This window comes from Pseudonaja textilis, chromosome 1, assembly GCF_049901715.1.
Source record: "Pseudonaja textilis isolate UNSWEBS1 chromosome 1, rPseTex1.2, whole genome shotgun sequence".
Lineage (NCBI taxonomy): Eukaryota > Metazoa > Chordata > Lepidosauria > Squamata > Elapidae > Pseudonaja > Pseudonaja textilis.
In genome coordinates, this window is record NC_141990.1 from 129,833,028 (window position 1) to 129,855,919 (window position 22,892).

General features: G+C 40.5%; 1 protein-coding gene across 4 annotated transcripts in view; it reads left to right on the forward strand.

Annotated features, from left to right (window-relative positions):
* TRAPPC12 (trafficking protein particle complex subunit 12) overlaps positions 1-22,892 on the forward strand; it is a 75,598-nt gene that overhangs the window by 23,300 nt on the left and 29,406 nt on the right. For all 4 annotated transcript variants that reach the window (XR_015740164.1, XM_087916754.1, XM_026695239.2 and 1 more), the window contains one exon: positions 14,769-14,881. Coding sequence is in view for 3 of the 4 variants with exons in the window: in XM_087916754.1 (XP_087772880.1) it covers positions 14,769-14,881 (113 nt within the window). In the remaining variant the exon portion in view is untranslated. The remainder of the gene's footprint in view (positions 1-14,768; positions 14,882-22,892) is intronic.

Below are 22,892 nucleotides of genomic sequence, written 5' to 3' on the forward strand. Positions count from 1 at the left end.
TTTGGCATTTGCCAAATCTGTGTTTAAGAGACCTTCTGTCACCACCATTTTCAAGAACATATTCGAGAATTTACAAATAGAGAGCTTGTGGGATTATATGTAAATTGCATTGAAATATACAGCTGGAAAAATTGAACCTTAGTAATGCTAGAATTCCTTGAATCTCTGTTTTCCTTTGTCTGGTGTCATCTCCTCAATTGTACTGAATGAATGAATTGTACTGAATTTCTGAGAAAGTATCCACTGCGTTTAAGGTATTATACATCAGCTCAGAGACCAAACCTGCAGCTAATAATGAAGAATGCAGATGCAGTGATGCCAGTCTGCTTCTTCGATGTTCCAGCCTCTGTTCCTTTTTGACAGCCAAATGGCCTGCTGGCCAGCCCCTAACTGTGTGGTTTAGGCAAGAGGTTACTGAAAAGGGATGGGTGTATTATTTACTTCTGAACAGCTAAACAAGCAAGGAGGGCTCTCTTGCTTCAAAGCTGAGATTCTGTGCGAATGTCAGCTGTATAGTCTATGTCCAATCTTTGTTTTGAAGAAAAAAGGGTGAAACAGGAGGATGTAGTTATTTCTTTTCCCTAAAGAAAGTCTAAAAGGTAGGTGGGCGTGGGGATTACAAACAGCATTCTTTTAGTTTTGAGAAGTGCTTGCCTGCAGGATCTAGGAAATAGCTAATTCTCTGTTCTCTCTGACATCTGTGCGTAATTCAGTTAGATCATCCTTGGCTTTAGGCTTAACAATTTGCTGCAAATATAGAAATAAATTTTAAAAGGAGGAGAATTTAACAGCAGCCAGTTTTTAAAATATGGCTCTTGTGAACTTGGAACATGATTGATGCATCGATACATTTGATTTTAAGAACTATGCCATTGCATGCTTGTCTTATCTGTTACAAAATCTTGAAAAAAAATCCTTTTTTGCTTCAAAACGCTTCATATTTCTTGCCCCTTTTTACCTATTTTCTTTTATATGTGTTTCCAAAAATGTGAAAACTAATACTATTTTGGAAAAAATTGCAGATCAAAGACCAGATAAGGCAGCATTTTTTTTTTGTTCTCCCTGTTTACCATAGGCATGTTTGAAAAATGCATTGGGTTTCCCTCTAGTGGGAGCAGCAGCACCCTACCATCATACTATATTTGCTGCTAAAAATCTATGTAAAATGTAAGGGAGGAGGGGATCCTTTTAATTAAAGCTCTTTCTGGCCTTTTTAAAAAGTTCTTCTAAACTAGAATGTTTCCCACCAAGCTTCCAATTAGCATCACTATTTTTCTGGAAAAAAATATATTAAACTAATCCACAAAATAAAAATACAGATAATGTAGCCCAGATGCCTACCACACTGCTGATGTTTTTGATTATTTTAATATAGGAAGATGGAATATCCCGAGAGTTACTTGTATGTGCACTGAGAGTTTATGCACCGGAGGCAAATTCTTTGTGTGTCCTATCACATTTGGCAAATAAAGAATTCTATTCTATTCTATTCTATTCTATTCTATTCTATTCTATTCTATGCCACGCCACCCTATCCCTATTACACTCCATTCTAGTCTATTCTGTTTATGACACTCTTTTAGTTTCTTTTTGTTGTATAACCAGCATGGGATAGGATAAAGTTTTTCTCTTGGTCAATTCTCTTTCCCAACATACATCTTGTTTCTGGTCCTCTAATTCTTAATAGCTCTTAATAACTTGACTTGTCTGCTACAAAAGCAATTGGTTTGCTGTTTATTGCTGCTGGTGGCCATAACTGGTGCAAGCAATTTTTTCTTTGGGATAGAGGCTATATTTGTTAGCTGAAACCTCTCAGGACTGCAACTTAAGGGAAACTGGACAAAAACAGAAAATAGAATAAAATATAGGGGTTCCCCACCCCTTTTTATCTTTGTTTTTCCTTTGTTTAGAATGTTGCTGTTTGCATCATGCCAAGCATTCCACTTTTACCTATTCGGTGCTTTTTTTCCTGTTTCTTTTGGAGCATGTGTCAATCTTACTAACAGCTGACTGGTTCTGTACTCATTCCTGATGAATGCTGCTACCAATGCCATCATAATCAAGCATCAAGATTAGAAGGGAGGTGGCATCCGTAATAATAGCTGCAGTTTCTGTGTTAAATAAGTAGGTCCTCAAGGTCAATTGGTAGCTTATTTGTATTTTGTGTCAAAATGATAATAGTGCATGATAACTGAAGGAATTTCTTGCCTATATATGAGCATGTGAAAGATTTCACCACTCTTTGAATGCAGTGAGGAACAGTGCTCATGATGCTTTACAGACAAGAATGATTGTATTTCTTAAGTTACACACATATAATTTGCCAGTCAAACCTATTTTTGCTCTCGTATGTTTCACATGTGAAGAAGGGAAGACATATTTGGAGATGCAAATGAAGCAAAAGGTATAAAATCCTCCTGCTATTTATTAATTATGGATGGCTAATTCCACTTAAAAGAGATAATAAAAGCACCGGAAATGGTAAAGAAACTACCATATGTATTCTAGAAAATTCTTGTAGTACACTTTTGTGTACTACACCTGTGTATAGGATAGTGCCTTTGAGTCGGTGTTGGTTCCTGGAAACTGCCTTGAGTAGTCACTACAGTTTTCTTGGAAAGATTTTGGCAGTGATTTACCATTGCTTTTCTTTCTAGGGCTGAGAGTGTGACTGGCCCAAGGTCACAAGGTTGGCTTTGTGTTGACTCTCAGATTTTGTCCATTTATCCTTATTAACAGTTGATACCTGTGTTGTAAAATTTGCTTCCCTTTACTTTAAGATTCATAAAGGATTGAAGGTTTAGGTACTACATGTATAGCGTAGCATTTGCCTTTGTTTTTATTGCTAGGTAAAGAGATGATTCTTCTCTTCATTTAATGTTTAACTATTTTAAATGCATATGTATGTATATATATGTATGTGGATCTTTGGTTATTCGGGTTTTCTCCCATGTAAAATTGGAAGTATTTTGGTGATGTTTCGACGAAATCTCATTCGTCATCTTCAGGCTTGTGTCTTCAGATTTGTGCTGCAAGTAATGTGAGCTTGCAGCTGTTTTTTCTTTTAACTGCCAGTGGGAGTGCGGCTTGACTGGGTGGGGGCTTGGCTGTGTTCTGATTGGGTGAGGGTGTGTTCTCATTGGTTGGGGGCCTGGCTGTGATCTGATTGCTTGCGGGGTTGGTTGTGTTCTGATTGGCTGGGGGTGTGTTCTGTTCAGGTGGGGGCTTGGCTGTGTTCAGGTTAGTCTTAGTTGTTGGGGGATTTGAGCTGGTGAGCTGTGATCCTGTTGTTTGGCTTTGCGTTCGTGGTCATGCCACATCTTCATGTTGGGTGTCAGATTGCTTCATGTATGGGTCGGAGGGGTTTGAAGCGGGTAGTGATGCAGCTGCAGTACGGCTTCTGGTCTGTGGTCGTGTCTCATCATCTGTGTGGGTGTGAATCTGCTTTCTACGTGGAAGTGTGGTGGTAGCATCTTGTGTGGCCTTCGTGGGTGTGGGTCTGGTGTCACTCTTCATGTTAGGTACTCGTTTGTTAATGAGGGTGGGTTTCCAAATGGCTTGTAGGCGGAAGGTATCATCTCGTTTATTCATGCTGTGTGGGCGTTTTTCCATCTCTATGGCTTCTCTGATTATTCTGTTGTTGAAGTGTTGAGTTTTGGCGATAGTTCTGGTATTTTTAAAGTCAATCTCATGTCCTGTGGCTTTGAGGTGCTGGACCAGGAAAGAGGTCGGTTCTTCTTTTTTGATTGAGTTCTTGTGTTCTTCAGTGTGTGCACTAATTCTTCTGTTGGTTTGTCCGATGTATGTGGTGGGGCAGGCGGTGCATGGGATTTCGTATACTCCTTGGTTTTCTAACTCGATTCTGTCTTTAGGGTTTCTTAGGATGGTGGATATTTTTCTGTTTGTGCAGAATGCTGTCTTAATGTTGTGTTTTTGGAGGATCTTGCTGATTTTGTCTGTAGTGCCTTTTATATATGGGAGGAGGGCTTTGCCGTTCTCTTGTTCTCTGTCTTGGATTTTGGTTGGGGTTTGTTTTTGGATTAGGTGGGTAATCTTTCTTTGGAATCCATTGGCTGTTAATACGTTAGTGAGAGTCTGTAGTTCGGTTTTTAGGTGTTGTTCGTCAGCTAAGCATTTTGTTCTGGAGATGAGTGTCTCGGCTACAGAATTGATCTGTGCTGGGTGGTGGTGGGAGAGTGCGTGTAGATAGTGGTTTGTATGTGTTTTCTTCTGGTAGATGGTGTGTAGAAGGGAGCCATTGGATTTTTTTGTATACTAAGACATCTAGGAAGAGAAGTTGATTGTTAGCTTCTGTTTCCATGGTGAAGTGTATTTTGGGGTGTAGGCTGTTGAGGTATGTGAGGAAGTTGTTCAGTTTTTCTTTCCCATGTGGCCAGATTATGAAGGTGTCATCTACGTATCTGAGCCTGAGTTTGGGTTTGTGAACATATTTTTCTAGAGCTTGTGTTTCAAAGTGTTCCATGTAGAGGTTTGCGATGAGAGGTGAGAGGGGTGATCCCATGGGTGCTCCTTCTATTTGTTTGTATTTTTGTCCATTGTAGTTGAATTATGTATTGGATAGGCAGTGGTTGGTCAGATCTAGGATGTGCTTGGTGGCGGGGGGGGGGTTGTATTTGTTTTGGATGGCTGTCAAGGTTTCTTTTATAGGCACTTGGGTGAAGAGGGATATGACATCGAAGCTCACTAGTAGGTCGCTGGGCTGTAAGTTTTGTTTTTTATGATCTCAATGAACTGGAATGAGTTTCTTACACGTGAGTTGATGGATTCTGCATAGGGCTGTAGTTGTTTGGTGCGAAATTTAGCTAGGTTTTGTAGAGTTGAGCCTATGGAGCTGACTATTGGTCTAAATGAGGTTCCTTCTTTGTGTATCTTGGGAAGACCATAGAGCTTAGGGCATCTTGATGATTTCTCTCTGGGTATGATTCTTTGCTGGATTTCTTCGCTGATGGGGGAGGCTTTTATTTTGGATCTGGTGGTTTTTTCTAGGTAGGTGGTGGGGTTTGTGTTTAGGGGTTTGTATGTGGGGTTTTGGAGTAGGTTGGTTAACTTGGTTTGGTAGTCAGATGAGTTCATAACCACTGTCTCGTTGCCCTTGTCTGCTGGTAGGATTATTATGCTGGTGTCTTCTTTCAGGTTAAGTAGTACAGTTTGTTCTTCTTTGGATAAATTGCTTTTGGGTGGTTTGCTGGTGCAGAGGATGTTGGTGCTTTCGTGTCTGATTCTGTTAGCATCATCAGGGTTGGTTTTGGCCAGGCTGGTTTCAACTCCGCATATAATGGTTTCTGTGGGGATGTGTTTGGGAGCAACAGCAAAGTTGAATCCTTTCGAAAGAACATTGGTTTCAGCTTCGGTGAGGATCGTATTTGAGATGTTGTGCACTGTTTGTTTCATGTGTGGATGTGAGGGGGGAGGAGTTTGTTTCCGGTGCTGTTGTAGTTTTCTGAGTTTGTTGCTGTGCGTGTCTGTCTTGAGGGTGGTCTGTGTTTCGGCTCTCCAGACAGCAAGTTGTTTGGATTTGTCCCAAAGTGCGAGGTGAATCTTGTTGCTGAGTCTGAGGTGAAGTGTGAGGAGATCTTTGTTGATTTGGTCTAGGAGGAATCTTTTTGTGTGAAGTTCATTTCTGATTAGGGTCAATTCTGTTCCTTTTAGGATGCATTTGGTGGCTGCTGTGTTGGCGTGGAATTTCAATTGGAAGCTTATGGGGATTAAATTTTGATCTCGGCAGTTGCGTAGGAATGCGAGGTCACATAAAATGGAAGCTCTTTGGACTTCAAGTTTTTCAGTCCTGGTCAGATGGTGGGTTTCCTCCCCATAGAGGTGTAATATTTGTTTTCTGAGGTTTTCACGAGTATTTGTATGTGGATCTTTGGTTATTCGGGTTTTCTCCCGTGTAAAATTGGAAGTATTTTGGCGACGTTTCGACGAAATCTCATTCGTCATCTTCAGGCTTGTGTCTTCGGATTTGTGCTTCTTGGAGTAATGTGAGCTTGCAGCTGTTTTTTTTTTTAACTGCCAGTGGGAGTGCGGCTTGACTGGGTGGGGGCTTGGCTGTGTTCTGATTGGGTGGGGGTGTGTTCTCATTGGTTGGGGGCCTGGCTGTGATCTGATTGCTTGCGGGGTTGGCTGTATTCTAATTGGCTGGGGGTGTGTTCTGTTCAGGTGGAGGCTTGGCTGTGTTCAGGTTAGTCTTAGTTGTCGGGGGATATATGTGTGTGTGTGTGTTTGTGTATGTGTTTGTGTGTGTGTGTGTGTGTGTGTATACACACACACACACACACACACACACACACACATATATATACTTTGGATTTTATCTATATTTCTATAGATTAAGATGCTCAAAAATAATAATCCTATTTAAACAACATCTTATAATCATTTGGGATCTAACAAAAACCTTCTTTGTAGATTTTCGTTTTCTACAGGAAAAACTCTAGCTCCTTAATTCTCAGAGGAAGCTGAAAGAAACACCTTGGCAGAAGAATTGTGTGCTGTCACAGAGGAAACAAATCAAAATCTTCCTGTTTCAACTGATATTCTGATTGAATGTTCTCTTAAATCTGTTAAGACTTCAGAGTCAGCACTTCCCATGATACTGTCACTTGATTGTTTTTTGTCAGTAAAGTTGATGAGTCTTTATTGATATGAAGCAAGAGGAAGTGTCCTATTACTGCATGGCCTTTCTGCCTTCTTAGCCGTATGTGCTGTCCCTGAAACCTAGCTGATCCCCTTCTGGAGGTCTTTGTGTTCTTAAACCTGACTAGACACTATCTTTCTCTCAGACTCTCACACACATGCATCCAAGCACCTTGCAGACTCCATGATAGTAGCACACAACCATGTATCTTCCAGAAGTACCCTAGTACTCCCAAAGCTTTACCTCACAGATTGGGGGAGGGTTGTTTATTTGTTTAAAGGCTATCCAGAATGATTATAGGCAGCTAACACTTTAGAAGGAGGAGGAAGGAGGAGGAGGAGGAAGAAGAAGAAGGAGAAGAAGAAGAGGAAATAATCTATGCAGACCAAATACTCCCACAAAAAGCACAAACAACAGGAACTCCACTGCACCTTACTTTCAGACCTGGGAAAACATCCAAGTTTTTAAAGATTTATAGAATCCCTTCAGGGTAGGAGCCAAAGCCAAATATTCTTCCAGAGGGCAATCACCACAATAGCGAAGGCATTGTAGTATGTTTGTTATTGTTCTCAATTAAAATCTACAAGATTGATACATGAGGGTTCACAATGATAAAATTGTTTACAATTGCCAACTAATTTCTTTAATTCTCTAATTTCTGACAAACAGACTGAAATACAAAGAAATATGTGTAAATATTTAAATGCAGTTATGGACGGACACGCTTTCAGCGATTTGTAAACATTAACTCCAGTTGATAAAAGCCTACATCTTCTTTGCAAATATGAATTTCATTTGTTCTCCATCCTCAGGAGAAGTTTTTCAAAAAGTGTGGCAGACAGCACACACAGCCGACTAAGGGGAATGGCTTTCTTTCTATTCTGTCATATTCTGTCTCTGTGTTTAAATTTTGATAACCTTATTTGTGTTTTTTAATGTGAGAGATGTATATTTTTAGTATGAAATGGTCTTTTTTAACAGAAAAAAAAAATAATGATTGTCTTTCTGTTATGATACAACTGACAAAGATGTCCCTTTTCATATAAAATAATAACCATCGCTATCTTTTGAATTTTAACTATATTTTCCAAGAATGTTGAACATAAGGAGCCCTGATTGTCATTTCACCTAATTAGGATGTAATTAGAGTGAGAAATGATACATTTTCCAAACTCAAAAGTAGAGATGCTTATGTTCCTTTACTCTTTAGAACACATTCAGACTCCTCCCAGAGGTATCCCTGGGTATTACTGAGGAATATCACTGCTTTTCCTGTATCAACCAGAGCTGCTGCTCTGCTTGCAGTAGAAAATAGTATGCCTTACCTCAGCCCTAAGAAGTGAAAATGGGCTAAGTAATAGCTTCATTTTGTCCGAGATTGACTGTAGTACAGCTCGGCTGCCAACTTTTATTCACCACTTTAAAATGAAGCTTTGAGGTTAGCTCTGGTGCTACATCTTTGTGATGGGGTTATGGATTTCCATTGCATGATAACCTTTGTATTAATGAGTTGGCCTGCCATGAAGTAGCATATAGGATCATTAACTTTGTTTAATAACCAGTATCAGGATTAACACTGTCTTTTTGGTGTGTTTTTTAAATCTGTGGCATACTGTAGATTGAAACTTTTTATTCACTAGTGGTTTAAGAAAAGATGCTTGTGGGTAGAGAAATACAAAGTAAATGGACAATGCAGATCTGATGGCATAGAAAGAAGCTCATTTTCTGTTTTGGAGAGAAAAGGCATTCGAGAGTTCTGCCTGCTGTGCTAAATTGCCAGCTATTGGTGTAACCAAAATCAAGAAGGGCAAGTCTGCCTCCTCGCGAGTAATCTTTGCTGCTCCTATCTTTTTTCTGCCTTACGTGTTTTTGGATGAGGTACAGAAGGCCATTCCTCTTCCTCATCACTGACTGGCTACAGCCGCATGCTTTCCCCACTTGAAGCCTTAGGGCTGTCCTGCTATAGTTGTGCTTCAGTCAAATCATTCTCAAGACAGTTGCTTGGAGCCATTGACCAACTCCCCTCCTGACATGCCTGGAACTGGTTCATTTTTCTCCAGTCGTGACATCTGGAGAGATTTCTGGGGAAGCGTCCGGGAAGTCATCACAGGGCAACATGCAGATTAAAGATAATAATAACAGTTTAACAGAACCCAACTCAATCTGAGGTCACAAACACAATCCAATTCATAATAACATTAACCAACATTAACCATCAGAGCTCGCCTAACCACGTGGCTCAAATGCCTGAGGGAACAGCCTGGTCTTTCGTGCCTTATGAAAGGCTAATACGATTGGGGCCATCCTAATCTCAGGAGGGATCCTATTCCATAGGGCAGGCACTGCCACAGAAAAGGCAATATTCCAGAATCCAACAACATGGCCTTGTTTAATGGAAAGAATACGGAGCATGCCCTTCCTGCTAGATCTGGTGGGGCAAGCGGAGATGAGGGGAGAAAAGTAACCCCACAAATAGCCTGGCTGTTTGCTATGGAAGTCTTTAGAGGTGGCAACGAGCATCTTGAATCTCACCCACAAGCCTACAGGGAGCCAGTGCAGCTTGCAAAACAGTGCAGTTATGCGGCCATAACAAGAAGCACCTAATTTATCTGTGCTGCTGCATTTTAGACCAGCTCTAGCTTCCAAATGCTTTTCAAGGGCAGCCCCATGTAGAGTGCATCCTGCTAACTTAAACTGGAAATGACTAAGATGTCGGTCAATATGAGCAAGATGAACGAGTCTGGAAAGTAGTGCAATTGGTGTACAAGGTGAATCTCCATGTAGATGTAAAATAAGAGTGGGGAGTTAGTAGATCCCTTAGATACCCCATACAGTAGGAGCCTCCAGCTCAGTCTCTCTCTGTCCATCCTGGAACTGGCACCAGGGAAAGTAGGAGATCCATCATAACTCTGGGTCCTCCCACTCACGTCTAAGTGAGTCCAGACAGAAAGATGCCATGAATGACGCTATTGCAGACCACTGAAAATTCGAGGAAGACTAAGATAGATTAGCCTGCCTGATGCTATCAGTCTGTGAGATCAGTGCTGTCTCAGTATCCCGGCCAGGATTGAATCTTGATTGTCTGGTTTCTGAAACGTAATTAAGGGAAATGTACTTCAAGTAATTCAAGTGATGTTCTTTTTTTAAAAAAAATACAGTACATTCACTTTGGTATTACGTTCGTATTTGATTATTAGTTGGACGATGTGACTCACCAGAACTCCAATAGACACGTTACAGATACTTGAGTTTAACAGAATTAAATAAAGGAATAAAAAGGCAGTAGAAAGTGGTAATGATTTTCTATTTATTATCAAATAGCCTGAATGGTTTACAACAATCTGTTTAAAAAATCATAAAAAAATAAATGAAATAAGCACTGTTAAAAACAGTCAATTAAAAAGAACAGGCCGTGGAATGTTAAGAAGTGGGAAAAGTCAACATTTAAAAAAAAGGATTTAAAGAGGATATCTAATCAACTGATACTGGGACCTGATGTGCCACAGAAGAGTGATTATTCCTCAGAATAGGGACGACTGTGGAGATACCTCACCTGCATGTTGCCACCAAGCAGCAATCTGCACGTAGAAAGTAGCATTGCAGCATAGGCACACATGCACACAAACTTTTAATAAAAGATAGAGGAGCAAAGACAGAAGCCATCATGGCAATAGATAGATAGTTAAAAATCATGCAGCTAAAATGTTCAAAGTGAAAATACCTAGGAGAAAAACAATGCCTTCATCCACCTTCTATGCTTTCAGAGTAAGCCAGTGTCATGCCTTCCTGGGGGAAATAATTGTTGAAAGAGGAGAAATCCTCTGGAGAACAGCATGACAGGTATCAAACAACCGGACCTCTTTTTTTAAAAAAGAAAGACTTTTCAATAAGTGAGAAGAGTCTCTACCTTGTAGTCCACCTGCCTAACCACTTGGCAGGGATATCCAGAGGAGAGCCTCTGAAGGTGATCTGCATTTTATCATTCTGAAGGGATTTCAGTTATACTTTGAGAAAGAGTGGAGCCAAAACCAGTCCTCTCCTTTAACTATTCTTGCCAGAATAACATTGAATTGGAAAGCAGTCAGCATTGATTAGAGGTCAGTAGGTGATTAGATTTAGCCTAAATATCAAAGCTCCAGTACACTTTAAAATAGCTGTGGTATTTAGAATATTCCAAAATATACATACTTGTAAGTAAATCCAATTAAGCTCTGTTATAAATATTCTAAGGCCATAGTCTCACTAAATACAAACTTAATAATGTGTAACTTATAACATGTGTGATATTAAAACCTTGATCTTTAGCTGGTTGAAGAATTTTTTTTGCTTGATTTTAAGCCTCGGGGTTTATATTTTGGTTACAAAAGCTTTCTGCAAGAAAAAATAAATTAAATAATGGAAAAGGATGTGGACAAAAAATCATAATTGCTGAAATTATCTTTGTTTCTAAAGAATTATGAACCTTATTGGTAATGAATCTTATACATTTCAAGAGTTTAATAGTTCTGGAAGATAATATAGATTCATGTTTCCAATCCCTAGGTGCAGCCCACTACCGGGCTGTGGCCCATTCAGAACTGGGCCACACACAAGTGGTGGGCCAGCGCACATGCGCGCACAGCTTAACTTGCATGAGTGATGGGCTGGCTCATGAGCAGAGCTCAACTTGTGCAAATTGAGCTGCATGTGTGCATGCCATCCCGCCGCTTGCACAGCCCAGTTCCCCTCTTCCCTGCCCCTGGACTGGGCCACCAAGCCATAAAGATTGAGGAACACTTATATAGATTACAAGAACTGGAAGTCCAAATTCCATGTATAGGTGGAATTTAGAACTACTGTATATTTTGCTTTGCATTCATGAAATCAGAATGGAACATGAATATCATGTGTTTGGTACACCTTCATAAGGCATGTCTTCAAAAGCCCCTATATATACTACCATTGTTTGCACTTTTCTGAACCCTTTCTACCTGTCAGACTTGTATGTACAATGTGTGGCTTCATCAGTACTGAATAGAGAGGAATAATGGCATTTTGTGACTTTGATACAACCTCTGCCTGCTAATTTAGCACCAGGTAACAACAGCCCTTATAGCAACTCTTACAGTTCTGACTCATGTTCTACTTGTCACTGACCATGCCATGAGTCCCCCATCTTGTATATGTGTCCTGTATTTTTCTGAAGTGTTGTAGTTTTCATTTCACCCTGTTAAAGGACATTTTATCCCTTTCAGTCCAGTCTTCCACCCCATTAGATTAGACTGCCGTGCTGGAACGTTGGCCAGACCTCCCAATTTTATGTCACCCAGAAAGCTAATAAGGAGCAACTCATTACGATCTTCTGAGCCTCAGAATTGATCCTTACAGAACCTTACTAGTTACAACTTTCCAACTCAATATAGTGTATCATTAATTCTGACTCTCTGTGTGCAGTTAGGTAGCAGCACTATCTTACTGTAGTGTCATTCAAATCACGCTATGATAGCTTATCAGGAAGAATGACATGTGGAACCTTATCAAGAGTTTTGCTGAAATCAGATTATATACACTGCCTTTCCCTAGTCTAGCATTCAGCCACAAAAAAGACCTGATGAACAATCTCAATGCAATAATTCTGCCCTAATTCATGCTGATTAAAACAGAGATTCTCTCTAATTGCCATTATAAAGAAATTGTGACAACGAGCATCTTGAATCTCGTTGTGGGACTTCCAGTTTGGGTCTCTTCAGCAACAGACCAAAATCCGCGATCGTGCGCAGTTTCAATCTGTGCTTGCCACTTTAGCGTCCCGATCCCTTGGATTCGGGGCTGAAGCCACCCCGTAGAGGTGGTGAAGAGGGGGAGATTCCTAGCCAAGGGGAGGGGAGCTGTATCTCTCCTCCTTGGCTGGTTTAAACTCCCTTCCCAGAAGGTGGTTGCAGCAGTGGTCATAAATGGCCACCTTAAAGAAGAACCTAAACAACAGAGAACATCTAAGCAAGGTACCCTGAATCTAAAAGTACCTAGAGGGATACTTCTGAAAGAAGATCTTTAAGCGGCGAAGGAGAGAGGAAAGGAGGTTAAAAACCCCTTTTTTACCTTTATATTGACAATTACAAATGGTATGGGAAGAAATTTATATTAATCTATTTTGACAATAATAGGCAACCTTAAGCTGAAATCTAAGTGTCAAAAGGAGAATAAAGATTTTTTCTTGGTCATTTTAAAGCCCTAAAAAGGGGAAGAGTGGAGGCAAAAGGGTGAGACTTGGAATAATGGAAAAATGGAGTGCCACCTGGAAAAATAAAGAGGATTAACAGTGAAACTTTGAAAAGACTCCCAAGGATACATTGTAACTGAAATCTTATTAAAAGATACAGTCACCCATGGAAAGAAAAAGGAAAGGAAAGAAACAAGAAGAGATGGTCTGGGATCATTTGGTGATGATCATTTGGTGATAAAAAAGGTTTTTGGCATTGTTTTTTTCTTTCTTTTTCTGGTTTTACTTAAAGTCAATCGGGTGGTGGTTCAAAAGTGTTTAAAATGCCATCATTCCTGGAGGAATTGAAGATGAGTCTTAAAAAACATCAAGAAGATACAGAAAGGAGAGGAAGATCCTTTGGCTTCGTATTTGAATTTTTTGAAATGGAGATCCTGAACTATGAAAAGCAAAAGGAAAAGCTTTGAGAGCAAGAAGAAGGGCGGGACAAAGAAGAAGCCATTTTCAATGCTCAAATAATGCAAAGTGTAGTAATAAGGGGAAAAAGGGAGAAAGGAGTTAAAAGTTTGAGATCAAAGGGAACAGCCAAAAAGAAAAATAGTCTGAAAAAGAAGTATAATAGCAAGGAGAAGCAGAAAAGAAAACTACAGAAGGGAAAATTAGAGAGAGAAGGGTATAAAAAAAGGATGAGAAAAGGGGGGAAGATAGAAAGGGAAAGAATTTATGAGGGACAAAAACAGAAAATAAAGAAAAAGGGGAAACGTACTAAGATTAAAGGTATTTGCTCAGCTAGAAAATACAGAGATAATAGTTAAATTTAGTTAAAAGTGAGGATTCTGCAAAGATACAAAAGATAGTGTTGTGACAGTAGAATACTGTAATGAGTTAGAAATGAAATAAGTAATAATCTATGAGGTAAAACTGTATTGTTATGTAATGGTATGTTTATTTATAATTAATGCAATAATAAAGAAGAGAGGGAAACATTGCAATTGTTTCTAAAGATTGATAAAATATTGAAAAGAAATGTGAAAAATTTATAAGGGAATTTATACCAGTTATTAGAATGAATTTGAATAATTATTTTGCTTATTAATAATAAATAATGTTTTAGATAAAACTGTATGACTATCCAATGGTATGCTTATTAACAGTTAAGTAATAATGGAGAAGGGAGGGAAACATTTCAATTGTTCTCAAAGATTGATAGATATTGAAAAGAAACGTGAAAGATTTACAAGGTTCATACCAGTACTAGAATGATTTTGAATAACTATTTTGTTTACTAATGTTTATATATATATATTGTTTTTGCTATGTTTTTAGAATTTTTCTTTTTACATTTTCAAGGGGAAGTACCAAGCAGAGTCTGAATGATGAGATCTACATGATATAAAATAGATATTAAAAATTTGAATGTTATAATTTTAGAATGCACAAATTCAATGTTTAATGAGATTTCATATGATAATAACAATAAGATTTAAAGGTGTTGCACTTCGATTGGCAATCATCGGGGGAATTTTGCTTCTTAAGAAAGTTGGAAGAGAACATACGAAATTGTAAACAAGACAGACAAAAGCATAAGTACAATGAATAAAAAGATATAGAAATTTAGGTAAAAGAAATACAATTGAATAAGCAGAAAATGAGATAACCATAAAAGAAAATTAAGAGAATTAAAAGGAGAACTAGTGAGAAGTTGGAAAAAGAGTAATAAGATATGAAGTTGAATACATAAGATGAATAGGCATATGAAATTATGTCTGTATGGAAATGTGATAACCCGGAATGATGCTGTACTCAAATAAGATGTTTTATTTGTTTTGTTAAAACTCAATAAAACTTTATTTTTAAAAAAAGAAATTGTGATGGCTGGGAAAATAGTAACCACATATTTTATTATTTTAGGGTCCATGGTTCCATTTTCCATGAGAATTTTGCATGCAGAACTTCCACAGTATCTTGGAAGTCCTCAGGAGTCACTTGATAGACTACACAATATGAAAACAATCTGCACAAAGGTAAATGTTTCTTTATACAGCCCATGAAATATTTAAGGTAAAGCAGATGTTTAAGACTAAACTCTTAGAATTCTCAATGGTTGGAAGTTTTGACTGAGGAATTCTGGGAATCAAATTCTGGAGCCCAGAGTGACAAAGCTTGATTTATGATCTTGCTCGGAACAAACATCAAATTTCAACTATACATGTGGAAATACGATGCAATGGTACTTGCAACGTTTGGGGGAAAGCCTAAAGGGAGCTGTCTTTTCTAGCTTGTTGTGATAATGCTTTTTCTTTGCAGCCTGACTGATAACCAGAATATGAGTGCTGGTGATTCTATTTTGTTTTCACCTGATTTCTGGACCATACATAGAATGGCAAACAGTAAATTTCACTGAGTGAATCTGAGTTTCTAGCACCCTCTTTATCCACATCGTGGACATTTCTTTAATCTTCCATTGATGTTTTAATATATTAAAAGACAACCCCCCCCTCCCAAATACTTCATCTTTTCCTTATAGGAAAACCATTAGATAAAGTTATCCTCTGATTTGGATAAAGTGACATCAGTATGAAGATGAGGCCTAGTTATACATCTCTGCCCTAAACCAAATGGGAGAAATCCTGGAGGTTGTTAAATCCTGGTGAAGAGATATAGATTCAACCCAAGATGGAAGAGCTCTTAATTCAGAAATCTGCCAGTTTCAGGTTTATATCAACTTTGCCTTTGGATATGGTTATGCTCTTCCTTGAGGAGCACGTTCTTAGGTTTGGGGTTCTCCTGATCTCACGGCTCCTGCTTTGGGAGCAAGTGAAAGACCTGTACAGCTAGTACAGCACTAGGAATGGCCTTTCTCAGAGTAGGGGCAGTGAGGACAATCACTTGTACATTGAGGCTGCCCTTAAAGGAACTTATATATGCTTATGTATCACACACATTGCTGCTGTGTGTCATCATCGCTACAGGAACTGCACAGAATGCCAGTTACTGGATACTGAGTACAGTTTAGGATGCTGATGATCATCTAGAGCAGGGGTGTCCAACCTTTCACCTTCCCTGGGCCACATTAGAAGATGAAAATTTGGTTTGGGCCGCACATAAAATAAAATAACAGTAACGATACCCAATCATCCCCAAAAACCATAGAAAACATAGTTAACATATTAAATTTATTTGGAAATAAAGTTAGTGAGATGTTTTTATTATTTATTATTAATTATTTATTTAAAATTATTTATTTTTATCACCGTTTTTTTATCACAGTTTATTTTCCGGCCAAATTTTGCGGGGGAGCTCGCCTGCCTCATGCCTACCTCTCCTCCTGCAAATAGCCCGGCTGGATGAGGCAGGACTGGAAGACAGAAGCAGCAGCAGCGGGCGGCGGCGGGCAGAAGCAGCGGCAGGGGAAGGCTTCTGCCCCCGCCGCCGCTGCTGCTTCTGCCCCCGCCGCCGCTTCTTCCCCGCCCCGCTGCTGCTTCTGCTGCCACCGTTTCTTCCCCGCCACCATCCCCGCCGCCACCGCTTCTTCCCCGCCCCGCTGCTGCTTCTGCCGCCGCCCGTTTCTGCCCCGCCACCATCCCCGCCGCCGCCGCTTCTGCCGCCGCCCTTCTTCCCCCGCCCCCGCTGCTGCTTCTGCCGCCGCCGTTTCTGCCCCCGCCACCATCCCTGCCGCCGCTTCTGCCCCCGCCGCTTCTTCCCCCGCCCCGCTGCTGCTTCTGCCGCCGCCATTTCTGCCCAGCAGAGCGGGGCGGGGCAGCAGCAGCAGCAGTGGCAGGCAGAAGCGGCGGGGGTGGCGGCGGGGGCAGAAGCAGCGGGGGTGGCGGCGGGGGCAGAAGCAGCAGCAGTGGCAGGGCAGAAGCGGCGGGGGTGGCGGCAGGGCAGAAGCGGCGGGGGTGGCGGCGGGGCAGAAGCAGCGGGGGTGGCGGCGGGGCAGAAGCGGCGGGGGTGGCGGTAACAGCAGGAGGTGGCGTTCTGATGGCGCCCGCCTTTTCTCTTGCTGCTTGGCCTGGCGCTCGCCTCGCCCCGCCTCGCGCCTGCCTCTCTTCCTCCTTCTCGCTGGCTGTGGCACGATGGTTGGGGTGGGCATTGGGCCGCATTACGAGGCGACCTGGGCCGCATGTGGCCCGTGGGCCGCGGGTTGAACAAGCCTGATCTAGAGCATTCTATATGCCTTAGAAGCGGGGTAGCTTGGAGATTGTTCCCTGCTGAGGACCCCCATTTATTAGCACATCTGACAAAAGAGGACACAAAAGGGATTGTTCTTTCTGCACACATCGGAGAGGCAGATTTCAACCAAACTGGACATCTCCAAGCTATACCAGTTCTAAGGCATATAGAATGTTCTAGGTGATCATTAGCATTTCTCTTCAGAGTACTTTCAAATTCAACTACAGGTAGTCATTGACCACAGTTGCGCCCTTAATTTTCATTGCTAAGCAAGACAGTTGCTAGGTGAGTTTTGTCCCATTTTGCGACCTTTCTTGCCACAATTGCTAAGTGAATCATTGCAGTTGTTACATTAGTAACAAGGTTGTTAAGTGAAATTGGCTTTGCTCATCAGAAGGCCATAAAAATGATCACATGATCACGGGACATTGCAACTGTCATAAATACATGCCAGTTGCCAAGCATCCAAATGTTTGATTGCATGATCACGGGGATGCTGCAATGGTTGTAAGTGTGAAGAACGGCTATAGGTCACTTTTTCAGTGCGGTAACTTTAAACCGCACTTTAAATTAAAGGAATGGCTGTTATTCGAAGACTACCTTTCCTTGCTATTGGAAGCATGAGTGATCCTTCCCTTTCTGGCTGATGATTTTTACTATTTAGGGACTCGGAAGGTCACCGCAATCCTTTTATCCTAGGCCAGTCCGCTATTTCTTTGCTGCTTTGGGATTAAATTAGTGGTTTGTTCTAGGCTAAGTAATGGAGGGCTGCTATACTCTTCTCAGACTGGATTTCTGGAGGAGAAGGTTGGGAAGCTTCCCGGGTGTGTGTTTATGTGCACGTTTGCACGTGTGTATAGTTTTTTTGCCCAACCAATGAAAGTGTTGAGGTGCTGTTACAGAAACAGCGATGTTGAAAGTGGAGGGGTGGGGCAGATTTTTTGCTAGGGTTTTCAAATTGATCAAAAACTTTGAGAGACAAACCACTCTCAATTTCACCTCTTAAATCTTCCAATCTGTTCTCTTCCTTATTATGTGACTGAAATTTAAAAAAAAATAGCAAAAAGATCTGAGGTGTGTGTGTGTGTGTGTGTGTGTGTGTGTGTGTGTGTGTGTGTAGATTTAGGGGTTATGTTGAGGGTGGAAATAAGAGTGGCTTCCCCTTCCTAGAGGCCTCCTCCTCTCATTTCTTCCTCCTTTGAGGAAAAGAATTTAGAATTGGACATCTGCCAATCAACTTTTTTTTTTCCACCAAATTACAAGAATCATCATATTAGGGTGCTGCAAATAAGGTGCTGTGAGAATGTCTTCTGAGCTTTTGTCCCCAGTTTTTCCTCTGTTGGGAAGAAGACTGCTACACTCTGCTGTGGAAGAAAACAGCAGAGCTTTTATTTTATTCAGGAGTTCAGGGATCTATTCAGTGGCCTTCAGGGATGCTTTTCTAATTATTAAGGTGTTGGTGGTAGAAGAATGCTGAACACTTACAAGGAAGCTTTGCTCATTGGTTTTATTTTTGTGTGAGAGAGAGACTTTTTTTTTTAATTGTGAGGAGCAATCTCGCAAGAGAATTCAGAGAGAGTGTTTAATTTTTAAAGAGTGACACGCTAGGCACGGTAAAAAGAAAACATACTGTATTTCTGTATGTCCATGTTATTCTAGCTGGTATGGGAGTTGGCAGAGATAGAAGAGAAAATGAAGCTGACCAAATGTGTTCTGTAAAAAAATCAGGCACAGGAAAATCAAGAGAGCAGTTCCTGAGGCCACGTTGGAGAACTTTTCTCTTTAGGAGAGCTGCTGCTTGCAACAGCCCTAGCAACAAAGGCAATTTAGTGAATCTTCTCTGACCCTGTTGTTGTGGGCTTCAGAACTATCACAAGATCTGGGTGCTACAGCTGTTGGCAGATATATTCTTATAAACATACAGAACATCTTTTTCAGTTTCATTTTCCCCTCATGGCAGTTGGTTATAAAAAGTCAGGTTCTGTCCATTTTGCTCAGACAGAAGAGACCTGGCTAAGGCCTTCCCTGTTAGTTTAATCTTACGTTGGGCCTTTCTCTCTCCTCAAGCACAGATACGAGGAAGAGCATCACCGCAATTAAATAATTCCACCCACCCACTAGAACCAAGTGGAGAGGAAGCCATTGGTCACCCCGCTTAGATTTGGAGGCATGAACAGACCATCTCCCTCTCCAGAACATGAGTCTGCAATCTATTGCCTCTTTGTCCCAGTGGTGCTTTTAAAAGGCAACTGGGCTTTCCTAGGGTGTTTTTTTTCTCCCTTGAAAACATTTCACTTCTCATCTAAGAAGCTTCTTCATTTCTGACTAAATGGTGGGGGAATGGAAGGATTTATATTCTTTACCGTCATCTGGTTGTTAGCCACTCTGAAGAGTAATTGAGGCCACTTGGAGATGTATCTGTACCCTTAGGGTCACCTGAAACAGAGTGCAGTTGTGTGGGGGATTGCTTCTTGGGATTGCTGAAAGAACTGCATCGGAAACAGGAGATAGGTGGTGATAGGCCCTCCCCATTTGTTCAATTTTAACATAGTTGGCCTCTTTGATCCCCCTTTCAAACCAGTGGTCCCCTCTGTCCAGAATGTCAACTCTTGGGATGAGAAGAGAAATGTTTCAGAGGGGGAAAAAAAAAACCCCAAATCTAGTTGTCTTTTTGAAAAGCACTTTTGGGACAATCATGACCTGGATGCCTGAGAATCTCCATAGAAATGATGTCTCTCTCTGGCCTTCTGTTTTGGGGGATGAAGCATGGGATTGATGTGGCCTGAGGATGTGTCCTTGATGCCATTGTGTCGTTAAGATGGTTTTTTCTCACCCTAAATTAGTGTCAGACTTCACTCCCGAGCATGAAAATAAATCCCAGCTCATTGGAAATGCTGCTCCATATTTTAGAGCTCTCTAAGAGCCAGGCATTTCACAGATGAATATGGCTAGATAAAGAATTTCAATGCAAGGAAGAATGAAGTTATATCTATATCTATATCTATTGCAGTTCACAACAGTCAAGGCTTGTGTGCGTCTCTCTTTCTCCTCTCTTTCTCTCTCTCTCTCTCTCTCTCTCTCTCTGTATACATATATATACGTATATGTAATGTATATATGTATATATTGCTCTGGGATTTAAATCCTAAGGTTTTTCTTCCTGCCTTCCCAAATCAACAAATATTTCACCTCTCTTTCTTTGCATGTTTATATAATAGTGCTGTCTGGCTTGAGAATCATAGCTTCCTGCCTTCCAGAAGGTTTCAGCCTTTATTATTAGTGATCTCATTAGAAGATAGGGATGATTAGAAAGGATGGTACAGAAGCCGCATCATTTCTTCTCATCATCAGAGAATCAAGTAAGCAAGTTCAGTCTGCTGAACCCTTGTAAAAGCTTATTATCCTCAGTTAGACTTTGCAGATGATTTGCTGATGCTTATCTCTAAGCACTAGACATTTGTCTTTGCTTTCCTTTTGTTGATTTCATATATCATCCCACAGCAATCACTGTGCAAAGCATGAGTATTTATCCTACATCTTTCACAAGAATAATGCTGTGTATATAAACATATTCATTCAATATATTTGGCTTCTCTGCAATCTCCTTATTCTAATTTATGCTGCCTTAGTTCTCATAGTGCCTTGCAATCCAGATATCTTGATGACTTTTTTTTGGCAGGTGGAGGCATACAGAAAAAGTACTCTGTTGACTTTAATGTTTTTACCAATTATATATTCAGTTTTTTCACTTCTTTGGGATACACTTTGTGCCAGTGTATGCTAAAACGGTTGCTTTCTGAAGAATGTACTTTGCATTTTATATTTTAAATCTGTTTATATGCTAGAACAATGGTGGCTAACCATTTTTGGCTCCTGGACCAAAAATTGTGCACGTGCTTGTGTGTCAGCACCCAGAAGGCAATTTGTGCTGGGACCCCCACACACAGACACCCTGCGCATGCCCCCCCTCACGTGCTATGCATCTCTGTGCATGTGTGTGCGATCCCCTGCATGCCAGGCATCTCTGCGCATGCGCACACATCTTCCATGCTCTCTTGTCACCCCCCCTGTGCATGCGCACCAGATACCCAACAACCAGCTGTTGGGCGGTGGCGTGCGTGCATATGCGCAGTGGGGTTCTTCCGGGAGACCTCTTGCATGTCAGCAGAAGTGGCTCTGCATGCCACTTCCAGCATGTGTGCCATAGGTTTGCCATCACAGTACTGGTACAAACTTGTAGCATATCCTTCCTATTGTTTTCTTCAAAGTTTTCTTAGCATCCATTTTTGTCTCATAAAATGTAAAGCTTTGCCTGTAGATTTAGGAGAAAATATGTGCATCCTTTCTATTAAGTATTTAGCTATAGGCTTTACCTGGACAATTATTTCTGGGGAAAGAAAAAAGTATCGCATAGCCTTCAGTACAGCCACTTGGGGATATGGGTGTTTTACTTTCATTTGGACCACTGCTCTTCCTAACATAGATCAATACATTTTTGTCCCTGAGAGCCAGCTTAGTAAGGGATTGTGTTCTAGCTAGCCAAAGCTGAAGCTTCGATGTTATTTTTTTTTTCTCCAATTCACTTTTGTGAAAAATGTATTCTTAAATCTAGCTGGGATTACTTAAAGACTGGTATTGGGCTAGAGTATAGTCTAGCAGCTGCAGAGATGTTGAAGAGTAGAAGAAAGGAATGTAAAGGCAGAAACTATGAATTGATTTTGGCCTTCCAGGGATTATTGTGGCACATAGTTCCTGCTTCCAAAAGAACAGTCTTTGGGGTGAATAGCAGTTGGTTTAAAATAGTCTGTGGAGCATATATTAGATCATCCTTTTCCCTGCCACACTAAAGAGGCATAGTCAGCTTAATCATCTGAAGTATAATTGGTACTCTCTGTAAGATTATCAAGCCAATGGTAAGACAATCTAGATTGCATATACTTGAATTACAGCTGTAGTGTTTAGTCATTTAGTGAGTTGGTTAATTACCTTAAAATGCTTTAATCAGGAGCACCTTTTAGTTGCTTAATCAAGCAACAAATTTTAATGTTTGATTGTTAAATACTTTTAAAAGAGAGGAGGCACTGCTTCTCTTTGAGGATTGGCAAATGCCATCTCCCTTGTGTAGGACTCCTTCCAGAAAGACCTATATAGGACCATATCCCTCCCTTCTTCTGTCTCATGTTGTTACGTTCTTTCCCAATAAGGGACAAAGAATCAGTGCCGTTGAATTTTAGACTGCCTTCTTTGAACAGAGGCAAAGCCTTTTGCTGGTATCATATTTATCTAAAATAAAATAACATGAAGATGATCCTTTGATAGCACTATATACTTAGTTAAGTTGAATGAACTTGCCTAGAAAGAAAGAATTGTGCCGTGCTCTTAATTGGAAGCTGCAGTATCAGTCATCTTGGCAAATCAGAGAGATTGGCACATAAATTCAGTGCCTTATATGTCCCGATCAGTGCAAATTATTAGCTAATTAAATTATAAGCAGTACTTTAATAAATCCCATTCAGTCGTCTTTGGACAGAGTATTCCACAATGATGACTTCAGATATGAGAGCATTTGGGGCAACAGAATAGAATGGACACCTATCTTTTATTAGAGATAGATGGCTTGGGCGCAGTCTTTATCTTGCTGCATGTGGATTTTGTTTTAATCAGAAGAGTTATAAAGCAAGCTTTGCAGTGTTGAAGGAATTGTGGTTTAGCTGAGAATGAACCACCTAAATTTGCCAAATCCATAGTATTACTAGCTAGAGAAAAACATTTGAAGAGACGCACCCAAGGAGTCAGGGTAAACACTTCATTTATTTCATTGATTTTAGTTGAGGTGACTCCTGATTGGATTCTAATTTATGG